This window comes from Halichondria panicea, chromosome 13, assembly GCF_963675165.1.
Source record: "Halichondria panicea chromosome 13, odHalPani1.1, whole genome shotgun sequence".
Classification (NCBI taxonomy): domain Eukaryota; kingdom Metazoa; phylum Porifera; class Demospongiae; order Suberitida; family Halichondriidae; genus Halichondria; species Halichondria panicea.
This window is the reverse complement of record NC_087389.1, coordinates 1381021-1393997: the sequence shown is the minus strand read 5'-3', so window position 1 is coordinate 1393997 and position 12977 is coordinate 1381021. Positions and strand designations below refer to the sequence as shown.

The window sequence follows — 12977 nt, the reverse complement described above, 5'->3', positions numbered from 1 at the left end:
AACCATAGTGACTCTCGTTTCAGGATAACAAATTAATTAAAGTTAAAGAATAGTAATGTCTGCTTCCCAGAGCTCAAAAAGTGGTCGTATTCGTGTGATTGCTCGCACAAGACCCACAGCAAACTTTGCCAAGGATATGCTACAACTGGAAGAAGATGGGAAGGCAAGACAATCAATTTACATCCACTAGTGTGACGACCCTTTACCATATTCCATCTTACAGACTATCAGTGTCCACTTGCCAAAGAATGATGATCAGTTGAGAGGGTTTATCAACAACCAACAGCTAGACTGGAGCTTCCCACTAGATAAGGTACAAGAGCAGTAGATCCCATGCACACATAAACACTCACACACGCTTGCCAACACACACACAATAATAAAATTAAACACACACTCTTACGCAGTACCTCCACAATGCGAGTCAAGAGGTGGTCTATTCCGAGTGTGCTAGTGAGATCACCACCAAGGTGCTGGATGGCTATACTGGGACCATCTTGGCCTATGGTCAGACAGGGGCAGGCAAGACGTTCTCTATGACAGGTGGTCACTCTCAGAACTACCGACAGCGTGGAATTGTGCCCAGAGCCATTTCTCAAGTTTTTTTAGAAGTCAGAGACCGACTGGAGTCTTCCATCTCAGTACGGTGAGCTTGAAACAATAATTTAGTATGTACTCTTTATGAAAATTGACGTAATTTGCTACGATTTTATGCATTTACAGAGTGTCCTATCTGGAGATTTACAATGAGGTGATATACGACCTTCTCTCTACCCTGCCACAAAGCAGTCCCAGTGCTGCTGCTCCTTCACCCCCTGCCTCCACTGGTCTGCAAGTCACTGACGTACGTACTATAGCTGTATTCATGTAACCCCTCTGCTTACTATAGACTGTGCCTACTACAGGATGAGAACGAATGTGTGTTTGTCAAGGGGCTCACACTGAGGCCTGTCTGCAGCGAGGAAGAAGCTCTCAATTATCTGTTTGAGGTGTGAGCAGCACTCTCACTATTTTATAAATAATTTCAGTATTGCTCTGTGGTGACTATTACATGTATGTTCAGGGAGAGACAAACCGGTCCATTTCTGATCATGCTCTCAACAAGAACTCCTCGCGCTCTCACTGTATCTTCACCATCTATATTGAAGTGAGTCATCATTAAATTTTACATTTATGTGATTTAAGCTTTTCTATTGTAGAGTCGCTCCAAAACTCAGTCAAACTCAGCCTACACAATCTCCAAGTTGAACTTAGTGGACTTGGCTGGATCGGAAAGGCTCAGCAAAACTCAAGTAAGTTTCATAAAATTAAACTAAGTGTCTGTTTTAACGATTTCTATCCCCTCTAGTCTACAGGGTCCACTCAACGAGAGGCCATGTACATCAACAAGTCCCTGACCTTCCTAGAGCAAGTGATTGTGGCCCTGGCTGACAAACGGCGAGAGCACATACCCTATCGTCAGTCCAAGCTCACTCATGTGCTCAGAGACTCTCTAGGAGGAAACTGTAACACCCTGATGATTGCTAATATCTGGGCAGAGCAGGGACAAATTGAAGAAACAGTGAGGCACTTGTCATAGATCTACATTGTGTGTATAATGTGTACCCAGAGTAGAACACAATAGAATGGGTTGTACAATTGCAGGTAAAATGGGTAGAATACAGAGAATGAGGAGAATACAGAGAATGGGTAGAATAGAGTAGAATACAGGGTAGAATACACACTCTAGCACTGTCTCTGGCCTTTAATATATGTACAGCTAGGTCTAACACATGTTATTGTCTGCAGTTATCCACTCTCAAGTTCTCCACTCGAATGATGCATGTGACTAATGATCCGGTGAAGAGTGTTCTGCATGACCCCTATGTAAGTGGTACAGTGAGCAAGTATGTTGAGATGACTAAGTGTTAATTCCTCAATGTTAGCTATTGATCCGAGACCATGAGCAGGAGATCAAAGCGTTGAAACTGGAGCTAGCCATGCATGATACCCTGGTAAGTCATTCAATGCATACCAGACAATGGTTATGTGATTGTCCTTCTCTGTAGCTCAATCGAAGGTCAGTGAGTTATGAGCCTCTGGTGGAGGCACAACTGGCAGACATTGCCTCTCAGATTAGACACTATGTTGATGACTCTATTCCTAGCATTGAGGTAAGACCAGGAAGCTATAGACATGTATGTTTATAATTACGGCTAGTGATTCCTCTCTTACATGTACGTACAGATTGTGAGTGTTCGTCAAGTGCAAGAAGTGTTGACTCAGTTCAAGGCACTTGTCAGGTACATTGGAATGCACGGCACTGTGTTTACTGGGATACACTTAATGGAAAAGTGTGTTTGACTTTTGTTTTCTTTCTCCAGGAATCTTGAGCAGTCTTTGACAGCAGCAACCAAACAGCCAGAGCCTGTCAGTCAACCACCACCACCACTGGACTCTACCCACATTGCTCCTAGTAATAGGAAACTAACCTCACCCCTCACCAGGGGCAGAAACTCAAAACAACTATCACAGCAACCACCCATCAAGGTATGTACAGTATGCAGTTCTTGTGCAAGTACTAGGCTGTGTACACATCACTTTGTATCGTCTCTCCTGTACACACACAGAATGCTGCACAACAGTCTGCACTAGCTGAGACTGAGGTAGAGCTGGTGGGGGAGGGAGATGGGACAGGATTCGCTGTAGGAGTGGTGAGCTCGTTTGTTTAAGTGCCATCTAATTATCTGAAAATGTACCACGTTTCCATTTGATAAAGGCGCCGTCTTCTATCAAGCACCCCACCTCACCTGTGATGGTAGCAAGGAAGGCTAAAATGGCTGGCAGGAAAAACTCTAAACTGCCGTATGTACCGGTATACGTATAATATATATGCCTTCTCAAAATGTTACAGTGTGTATGTTATAACTTGTAATGTTCTAAGTACTGTGACAATAATCACGCTGGTAGGAAGTCTTCTGAGCAGGATCTTACCGAGACTGACACCTCCTCCTCTGAGACTGGAGGTGGGACACGCCCCTCTACCCCACCTCCAAGGGAGGACGCATTCGAGCAGTTCAAACAAGAACGCGGGAAAGAGATCAACCAGATACTATTACAGAATAAAGGTGAGTGTCACGTATAGCACACTCTTGTTAAAATTATGTTTTGTGTGCTATAACAGATATCTTTCATAAGAAAAGGAAGGTAGCTAAAGAACTATCGGAATCCATCAATGCTCTTAAGAGACAACTGGATCAGGTAACAGCCAATTATATTGGAATTCTGTGTAGCTTCCAGTTTATCCTTGCTAAGTAGAAATGTATAGCTGCCAATTATATTGGAATTCTGTGTAGCTTCCAGTTTATCCTTGCAATGCTTCTAAGTAGAAATGTATAGCTGCCAATTACATACCTAATTGGTAAAAAAAAATTTATTTTCGTGGGCAAGCTGACCTTGACGAACATTTTATTCACGAAAATGTAGGCGTGGGGTTTACCGGAATGCATGTAATACAGTGCACGTAATGAAGCAAACAAAATTTTTACTCATCGCTGTTTAAATGTAATGAGTAGGGGTTTGTGTAGCTTCCAGCTTATCATTTTCGGTTCACAGGTATGTGAGTATCTGGATGGTCGTCAGTGTGAGCGTAGGGCACAGGGTGAGGTGAGGACTGAGACTGGGGGTGAGGTTATTGACGAGGAGGAGTACCACGCCATTACTCAACTCAAGAAGGTGAATATAGACTGTTAAATGGACATCTAACCAAGTAATTTTTTTCCTCCAGTTGAAAAGCAATTATCGCGAAAAGTACGAACAACTACAAATTCTCAATGCAGAGTTGAGATACTGCAAGCAATACGTTGACCAGTCGAGGGAGAAGCTCCTGACAGAGTTTGAGACATGGTACAAGCAGGCGTTTGTAGGGGATGATTGTGTGTGTGAGGAGGGACCAGCGGAGTACCCCTATGAGAGGTTTGACCGTTTACAAGCAACCCTCCTCAAGGAAGATCCAGCCACCACAGCTTTCTACAACGCCCAGCTGAGAACTGGACGCAGGGTGAGTGCTTATAGCTGTCTAGCTGTGTGTGTATGATTTTTTCTGGTGCAGGTGTTTGAGAGCTCTCATAAGAAGCCGGGGCAAGTCACAACCAATGTTCGAAACAGGCCACCAGGCATCATGTCTATCAGCTAAATTTCTTGGGATAGAACTGAACTCTTTACCTAGTATTTATATAGCCTTCATTATTATGGACTGTCTGCTGTGTCACTTAATTAATTTACTATCTATGATTTGATGTTCACGAATTTCGCGGATTGCAAAATAAAAAATTCATTCGCGAAAAGGTGTGGCTTACTCCTGCAGTAGCGCGCACAGCAATAACTGCTTATAAATTTCAGAATATTTCTCTTTGGTAACTGTTGTAATAAGCTGAAAAATGGATAAACAGAACACTATCCGATATAGAGATTTGACTATCAAACAAGACCGACCTGTCTCTTATGAAGAGTTAAAAGATCACTCTTCCTACTCCGATGCATGGTTATCAATCAATGGGATTGTTTACGACATCACAAACTTCATTGAAAAGCATCCATTTGGAGATACGTTCAGGGGTCATCTTGGCAGCGAGTGTGGTGGATTGTTCTCTGCAGCTCATGTCAATACCAATGTAGAATCACTGCTCAAAAGTGAGAATTTTCGCAGGAAAAATTGCATCGAAGTTATTGGTCAGTTGGATATAGCTGACTATCATGTGCATGAAGATAAGATTGTGGCCTTAAAGTTTTTGGATCGAATTGTTTACAAAGATACCAACAAAGACGAGTTCTGGCAAGATTTGAAAAATAGTGTTGCTGCTTTCTTGAAGGAAAACAACGAGACTACCCACTACTCAAATGAGGTAGGAATTCTGTTCATTATCTACTACCTGTGTATCTATTTAGTCCTGTCATACTTGACTTGGGTCGGTGGATCATTTATTTCAGCTATATTGCTTGGAGTACACTTGGTTTGCATGCTTTCCAATATTGCTCATATGTCCACCCATTCTGGATTTACGAGGAGCCCTCTGATTGACTTCATAGCGATGCACCTCTTTGATTTGATAGGAATGTCGGGACTTGAGTGGCAAATTACACATCAAACACATCACTATCAACCTCATTCCGTGATTGATCACCAAACATCCTCAATTGCTTGGATTGGTATTAGAATACACAAGTACATGAAGCACAGGTTCTTCCATCGCTTCCAACACATCTACTATTGGGTTGCTATTTCATTATACTTCCCCTCCAAACTAATACTGACAACGCTATGGCTTCTTGTTTATCGAAAATTCCTTCGTCACAAATGGGATATAATCATACATTTAATGTCAAAGCTGATTCTGTTTTCACAGGTGATTTACTGCATGCGTTTCCATGGTTTCTGGATGGGGTTGGCTGTGTTTGCTGTTTATGCTGTGACTCTGTCACAAACTGCCTTTATCCTGCTGTTCAATGATCATGAAGAGACCCATCAAGTCTTGGGGGAGGCAAAGGATGCCAAGGACTTTCATGGAAAAAAATCATGGGCTGAAGTTCAAGTACGTGCTTCTGGTAATTGGTATCCTACTAACTGGCTTCTTGCTTTTATCGAGTTTCACTATGGCTACTTTAACTATCATATCGAGCACCATCTCTTTCCGACTCTGAAGCCAATTTTGTTGAAGAAGATCAGCCCAGTTGTGAGGAAGGTTTGTATGAAGCATGGTATTCCATACATATCAACACCATTTGGAAGAGTTCAGACCTCACTGCAAGAACATATCAATAAATTGTCCAATCATTGATGTAATAATGAAATCGTAGTGGTTTAGTATTATAGCTGTCTTATGCTATAGTATAATTATATATAATTTATGGATTTTGTTTGCCTAAATAATTATGTTTTCTTACTATTGTACTGGTGATGTAAACTATGATTATTGTACGAGGAAAGCAACCTTGTATCCTCTATTGAAATGGCTTTTGTTTGTCACAATAATTTTGTTTTCTTACTATTGTGGTGTAGACTATTATTGTACGCGGAAAGCAACCTTGGATGCTCTAACTTAATGATATTTTAGAGGGTATAAGGTTATAGTCTAGAGGTATACTTTTCAAGTGTACACAAGTAGCGGACAAGATAAAAAAACACACGACACTACATGTATAATAATTATAGGATATTATATTCAAAAGACACAAATACAAATATACACTGTCATAACACAACACTGTCAGGTATATCTATTAATTTCTTAATAATTTTATCATGATCTTGTTGCAATGTCTTGATGAGCACTAGTGTCCTTTACATCAACAAGGAAAGTCAGCAAGGTATGGACTCATCTCTAATTTTATGCCTGGGTGTGCATGTGCAAGCGAGATAATTTATTATTACGGTGTTCTAACACACATGTGCAGTAGTGCGCACAGCTCTAATATAAATTCAGGTGCTTTGCTAACTCTGTTTACAAGCTGAAAATGGATAAACAGGACACTATCCGATGTAGAGATTTGAGTCTCAAACAAGACCGACCTGTCTCTTATGAAGAGCTAAAAGATCACTCTTCCTACTCTGATGCATGGTTATCAATCAATGGGATTGTTTATGACATCACAAACTTCATTGAAAAGCATCCATTTGGAGATACGTTCAGGGGTCATCTTGGCAGCGAGTGTGGTGGATTGTTCTCTGCAGCTCATGTCAATACTAATGTAGAATCACTGCTCAAAAGTGAGAATTTCCGCAGAAAAAATTACATTAAAGTTATTGGTCAGTTGGATGTAGCTGACTATCATTTGCATCAAGATAAGACCATGGCCTTGAAGTTTTTGGATCGAATTGTTTACAAAGATACCAACAAAGACGAGTTCTGGCAAGATTTGAAAAATGGTGTTGCTGCTTTCTTGAAGGAAAACAACGAGACTACCCACTACTCAAATGAGGTAGGAACTCTGTTCATTATCTACTACCTGTGTATCTATTTAGTCCTGTCATACTTGACTTGGGTCGGTGGATCATTTATTTCAGCTATATTGCTTGGAGTACACTTGGTTTGCATGCTTTCCAATATTGCTCATAATTATGTCCACCCATTCTGGATTTACAAGGAGCCCTCTGATTGACTTCATAGCGATGCACCCCTTTGATTTGATAGGAATGTCGGGACTTAAGTGGCAAATTACACATCAAACACATCACTATCAACCTCATTCCGTGATTGATCACCAAACATCTTCAATTGCTTGGATTGGTATTAGAATACACAAGTACGTGAAGCACAGGTTCTTCCATCGCTTCCAACACCTCTACTATTGGGTTGCTATTTCATTGTACTTCCCTTCCAAACTAATACTGACAACGCTATGGCTTCTTGTTTATCGAAAATACCTTCGTCACAAATGGGATATAATCATACATTTAATGTCAAGGCTGATTCTGTTTTTGCAGGTGATTTACTGCATGCGTTTGCATGGTTTCTGGATGGGGTTGGCTGTGTTTGCTGTTTATGCTGTGACTCTGTCACAAACTGCCTTTATCCTGCTGTTCAATGATCATGAAGAAACCCATCAAGTCTTGGGGGAGGCAAAGGATGCCAAGGACTTTCATGGAAAAAAATCATGGGCTGAAGTTCAAGTACGTGCTTCTGGTAATTGGTATCCTACTAACTGGCTTCTTGCTTTTATCGAGTTTCACTATGGCTACTTTAACTATCATATCGAGCACCATCTCTTTCCGACTCTGAAGCCAATTTTGTTGAAGAAGATCAGCCCAGTTGTGAGGAAGGTTTGTATGAAGCATGGTATTCCATACATATCAACACCATTTGGAAGAGTTCAGACCTCACTGCAAGAACATATCAATAAATTATCCAATCATTGATGTAACAAAGTAATCGTAGTGGTTTAAATGTATGTGTATATCTTATGATAGCTTTTGTTTTTGTTTGCCACAATAATTATATGCATGTATACTGGTGGTGATGTAACTAGTACGAGGAAAGCAACCTTGTATCGCTGTAACATGCAGTTGTATTGTATGTCACTATTGTGGTGTAGACTATTATTATACGCCAAGAGTTCATTAGGAAGAGTACGCAACTCCACTTAAAACCATAGTAGGCGTTTCTTCAGGCCTACGTCACAACCACATGCTGTTGTATAAACTGTGAAATCAAATTTGCAATGAATAACATAGTGATGATTATCACTAATGTATTCATTTACAACTGTTGTAGGAAAGGCAATGACAGCGTTACTAATTTTATTCATTGCCTTTCCTACTTGTTGCGGTTACAACAGCCAGTATCTGTGACGTAGGAGTGGAAGAATACTTTTTATGCACAGTCTATTGGAGTTGCGTACTCTTCCTAATGAACTCTTGTATACGCGGAAAGCAACCTTGTATATGCTCTAACTTAATGATATTTTAGAGGGTATAAAGTTATAGTCTAGAGGTATACTTTTCAGGTGTGCACAAGTATAGCGGGCAAGAACAGTATAATATTACAAGGATAGAATATATACTACTCAAAGACACTGATACAAATTGTCGTATGCAGGTAGATCTATATGCCATATAAATCCCACTGACTGACACTATGCAACAATGTCTTGATGAGCACTAGTGTCCTTTACATCACATGGAATTTTAGCAAGGTAATAATTATAATATTATACTAATTTCAACTTCAAATTCCGTATATCCAGGCCAAATTTGAGTGAGATCTGTCCATTATAATGAATATTACTATTGTGGACAGATTAGATACCTCGATCTATGTCTCGATCCACTTCCACTGAGTAGATCTACCCACATCTCTGGCGCTTTTTCTCCTCTTCTAACTCTCTCGCCACTAGAAGACAACTTTATGTTTCTCTTGTTAGCCTAACAAGAACCCAACAGTTAGGTCACAAATGTCCTACTGTAGTCTACTTTTGCGTCCTACACTTATTAAGGATATTGAAAAGCTTGAAAGTGTGCAGCGCAGAAGCACGGAATTTGTCATCGGCCATGAGTATATACGCAGGGTAGCCTCGATCCCAGGCCGAGTTTTCGCTTTTATAACGGTTAGGCGAACAACTGGGCCTGGTACTAGTTGTCTGCGCATGCGTCAGTCGTTCGTCAGATTCTGACGAATGGATATTCTCGTTCACTTTCGTGACATTTATATTCGTGTACTATCGTGTACTAGAAGTCAGTTCCCGTTTTATCATTATTGGAATCGATTGGAATGGCTCTTAGTTGAAGCTTCTCTCTTCTCTGAAGCTTATTCTGAAGACTGAACAACAAGGGAAGAGGTATAAAGCTTTGTCAAGCTTGTTAAGGTCAGATATTTTTGTGTGGGCCCTATGGCTATGCTATCAAGTGTTGTTCATGTTTGGCAAGATCTACCGGTACGTAGGTAGACTATATATAGTTTCATCATTAATATGGTGGATCAAGTGAAGAGTGTGAGCTAGAGAACTTGGTGCTGCCATCATCAGCTCGTCGACAATGACACTATAACCGAGAAATTTAATATGTATAGATCTACACATAATTATTTAAAATGTCTACTTCTCTGTACAGGATCTAGGAGCAATGGCTAATATCCAGCTATCCCAACAGTGCTCCTCTTGGCTATACTAACGGACGAGACTGGACAGTTTGAGGTAAGGGTTTAACCGTCTTTGGTTTCTTTTAATATTGTCCTATACTCACAGGACTGGAGTATGACCTGCTCATTCGAGCGTTGCTGGGTAGCTCAGAGACATCAAGAGAATCTACGTTTTCTCAAGCAAAATTTAACTGAGTTACGAGTTGGGGCCTAGAATCACAGAAGTCCAGCAGCCTGCTAAATCTTTTTGAAATGTAATTTGAAGGCATTCAATCATCCTGAAGTTGCCCTGGGTCACTGTAATTGTGCTGCAGCACAACTGGCAACTCCCCAGGCCTTTGTGAAGCAGCTCCCTATGTGCATCTTTTGTGTACTCACTCTGTGCATTTTCTGTGTACAAATTTCTATTATTGATTTATTAAATATTTTTGCCGACCATAAATATACAATGAAAATTTGACGCATGCGCAGACAACTAGTACCAGGCCCAGTTGTTTGCCTAACCGTTATAAAAGCGAAAACTCGGCCTGGGATCGAGGCTAATATGCAGGGCTGAACTTAGCCTCGAGGAGGCGACCTAGCGTTCAATTAGAGACGGATCGGCCTGGGATCGAGGCTAGGCTGAACTACAAGGACAGAACGTCTTAATCACCTCAAACCTACCACTCATGTACCATTCTGAACTAGCTGATATTATGTTTCTTGTAACTTCGCTAAAGCACCTAACAGAAAGATTCAACGGATGTCCTACCTCCTCTGAGCTGCAAGAGTGAGAAGAGCGCTGCAACGCTAGCCTCGAGACCAGCCGTTCGTTATCTTTTCAGACAACAACGATTTTAGACTTGAACTTTTGGCATCGATCGTTTTTAACAACAATCGTAGTCGATCATTACCCACTCTTTGAGTTTGCATGTAGCAATGCAAAAAATAATGTTCATCATGATATATAAATGCATAAAGCTATTATAGTAGCTTTATGTTATGTAGCTTTAGCATCTCCACCGAGGCATCACAGCACCTGCAGTGCTTTCATTTATTACCAACACTGCAACAGTGGGCAGTTAACTAATACTTCACCCCACAAGGTCAATTGCTTCGAAAACTAGCAGGTTCACATGTAAAAGAGAAGTAAATGCAAGAGAAGTACATAATATGCAATGGAAAATGTCAGTTCTATGCCATGATTGCGGCTCCAGCCTTGGTTGCTTTTAGCGTTACACCAGACGCAGCATATCCAGTACCACCCTGTTGAATAATTATAGCAGCTGACACGAATAACACGATATGATTATCACATGACTGAGCTCACCCTGACTAGAGTGATGATGTCACTCTCCTTGAGTTTTTTGCCTGAGAGGGGACAGAGCATGTCATTCTTTCGAATCAGCTTCTCCACACATTCCATCGTCACTACATCACCACTACAAACACAAAAGCTTTTACACTATGAATTTGATATGGTTTGTAGCTACTCACGTCGTTTTGAGTACAGCACAAGGAACAGAGTTTCCTAAAGCATCGTATGTTACAGGACACATGTATCTGGCCTGTAGAAACACTTCAGTAACAGACAGGATAACACCGAAATACGGAGAGTACCTTTTTGACGATGAGAGATGTTTTGCTGTCTCTGTCGGCTATGGGGGTGAAGTTGATGGAGATGAGGTCTTTCACTCTCAACTGTGCTCCACTCATGGGGCAGTAGGTCTTGTTGTCCTGGAGAGGGAACACAGCATTTCTTACACACACAGACACACACAGTACTAAAAGAGTCATATATAACACTGTACACTGTATCAATGTGCTTACTGGTTTCTTGATCTCAGTAGGGGTGGAGTCAGGTGTGAGAGAAGGTATCCAGAAACTGGGCAGTTTAGATCTCTGCTCCTCACTCGACACATTAGTCCCGGGAGTGGCCTCTGACTTGGTCTTCTGACTGAAGGGGTTGATTGGTTTGGAGACAATACTCTTCTCAGCAGAGAAAAACTTGGCTATCTTTGAACGAGTGTCGGCCATTCCGTCTTCAATTTCTTTATTCTCGTGTTTTTGTTTCTGCTTCTCGTATTCTTTCATTCTCCGAGCATCTGAGGGTATGGGTACGAGCTCATGTGAGATGGCATTTGATCATGTGACTTACTATCTCTCTTTTGGTGTAGGAGACACTCGAGAATGGCCTCTTTGTCATACAAGTAGCCATCCGTTCTGTATCAGAGATCAGGGCATTAAAACTGAACTAATTTTTTAACGCTTAGAGGGAGCCCATTTTCAGATGGTATGCTCAAATCCCAAATTAGAACGGGCCATAATTTGCCAAAAACAGGCCGTTTAATTGTAACACATCATCAACAAGGCCTCTCTCTAAGCTTTCAGTAATAGACCTACCGAATACTCAAGTTATGGCTGTTCAAAAATGCTCTATTACCTACGACCATAGTTGATCCTTCATATAAGACCCCACAAAATATGCTGAGTTAGCATTCCTACTATAACTATACATGTATCCGGAAAACAGACCTGCATGTATACGTGTGTAACTATCCACGTCCTGCCACGAACAACCACGTTCTGCATACAACCTCAACAATTAATTAGATCCACTTACGTTAAAACAGGGTTCTTGCAAGGTTGGAGAGTTAGGTTACAACAGTCAAAGTCCTGGGAGAGAGTATTAAAAAGATGCTCGATTCAATGTATATATATAAACACTCATCTGATTGTTTCACACTCACCTTAATGGAGTCCTTCCCCAGCCTCAGGGACTGACTGCCATATTGACCTTCAGCTGTATGAGAATACGGAATATCAATATAGATTCTACATCAGTAATTTATTAATTAATATACTCATACTCAGGATCTAGGAGCGCAGGAATCTACTCTATGTGATTAGTCTTAGCCCGCTTAGATGTCTGTTTTATAGTAAGTCTCACCTGTGTCCTTCCTTCTCTCATGATAGCTGTACACAGCAGAAGCTGTAGCATTCTTTCCATGTCTTCCCATCCTCTGCTCTTTAACACACTGGGGTACAAAGGTCAACTTTATTTTTCGATATTATGTCTAGTCTAAAAGTGGTTTCGTTTAATTTTGTTCTCGCACATGCGCACTACTCGGATCCACATGGAAAGTTGGAGCAGCATTAGGAAGGTATAATTATATGCAGCTGTTGTGCAGCTCTTATTCTTCAGTAATAATCTTTGTAATGACTTTTTCCACACACAGATAAGAAAAATCTGATTGCATTGATTTTCAGGTATGGTTTTGTAAAGTACTCAGTACTACAGACTGTCAGTTGCATATGTACGCATATAATTATTTATAATATTATGTGCACACAGCTACATATAAATGGTGGTAAAAATGTTTGCAT

General features: G+C 40.8%; 2 protein-coding genes and 2 long non-coding RNA genes across 6 annotated transcripts; 3 read left to right on the top strand and 1 right to left on the bottom strand.

Annotated features, from left to right (window-relative positions):
• Positions 1 to 4267, top strand: LOC135346494 (kinesin-like protein KIF9). Its single transcript, XM_064544122.1, has 20 exons — positions 1 to 163; positions 224 to 313; positions 408 to 646; positions 724 to 844; positions 906 to 989; positions 1064 to 1147; positions 1200 to 1292; positions 1349 to 1561; positions 1789 to 1866; positions 1926 to 1994; positions 2049 to 2153; positions 2227 to 2282; positions 2364 to 2529; positions 2610 to 2693; positions 2759 to 2844; positions 2950 to 3107; positions 3164 to 3240; positions 3595 to 3714; positions 3767 to 4039; positions 4091 to 4267. The coding sequence occupies exons 1-20, from the start codon at positions 56 to 58 to the stop codon at positions 4172 to 4174; spliced, it is 2388 nt and encodes a 795-aa protein (XP_064400192.1). The 5' UTR covers positions 1 to 55; the 3' UTR covers positions 4175 to 4267.
• A 2202-nt stretch (positions 4268 to 6469) lies between these two features.
• LOC135347161 (uncharacterized) lies at positions 6470 to 7970 on the top strand. The gene is made up of 2 exons (XR_010398296.1): positions 6470 to 6957; positions 7463 to 7970. It is a non-coding gene; the product is annotated as an uncharacterized LOC135347161 (long non-coding RNA).
• A 396-nt stretch (positions 7971 to 8366) lies between these two features.
• On the top strand, positions 8367 to 10046 carry LOC135347160 (uncharacterized). Of its 3 annotated transcripts, none has more exons than XR_010398294.1 (3): positions 8445 to 8670; positions 8722 to 9666; positions 9718 to 10046. It is a non-coding gene; the product is annotated as an uncharacterized LOC135347160 (long non-coding RNA). The 3 variants fall into 3 exon arrangements; XR_010398295.1 differs by having other exon boundaries at positions 8476 to 9339; positions 9584 to 9666; XR_010398293.1 differs by having other exon boundaries at positions 8367 to 9666.
• A 646-nt stretch (positions 10047 to 10692) lies between these two features.
• LOC135346986 (nitric oxide synthase-interacting protein-like) lies at positions 10693 to 12683 on the bottom strand. The gene is made up of 9 exons (XM_064544762.1): positions 12541 to 12683; positions 12341 to 12393; positions 12214 to 12266; positions 11749 to 11813; positions 11421 to 11695; positions 11211 to 11327; positions 11088 to 11158; positions 10921 to 11032; positions 10693 to 10856 (listed from the first exon to the last, which is right to left on the bottom strand). The coding sequence occupies exons 1-9, from the start codon at positions 12608 to 12610 to the stop codon at positions 10785 to 10787; spliced, it is 888 nt and encodes a 295-aa protein (XP_064400832.1). The 5' UTR covers positions 12611 to 12683; the 3' UTR covers positions 10693 to 10784.
• Between the last annotated feature and the right edge of the window lie 294 nt (positions 12684 to 12977).

Excerpts from the sequence above, each read along its gene's own strand:
- LOC135346494 (XM_064544122.1), top strand. The coding sequence starts at position 56 with ATGTCTGCTTCCCAGAGCTCAAAAAGTGGTCGTATTCGTGTGATTGCT. Across the intron at positions 164-223 it reads AACTGGAAGAAGATGGGAAG|ACTATCAGTGTCCACTTGCC; the intron begins GCAAGACAATCA and ends TCCATCTTACAG. Across the intron at positions 4,040-4,090 it reads AGCTGAGAACTGGACGCAGG|GTGTTTGAGAGCTCTCATAA; the intron begins GTGAGTGCTTAT and ends TTTCTGGTGCAG.
- LOC135346986 (XM_064544762.1), bottom strand. The coding sequence starts at position 12,610 with ATGGGAAGACATGGAAAGAATGCTACAGCTTCTGCTGTGTACAGCTAT. Across the intron at positions 12,394-12,540 it reads TGAGAGAAGGAAGGACACAG|CTGAAGGTCAATATGGCAGT; the intron begins GTGAGACTTACT and ends ATTCTCATACAG. Across the intron at positions 11,814-12,213 it reads TGCAAGAACCCTGTTTTAAC|AACGGATGGCTACTTGTATG; the intron begins GTAAGTGGATCT and ends TCTCTGATACAG.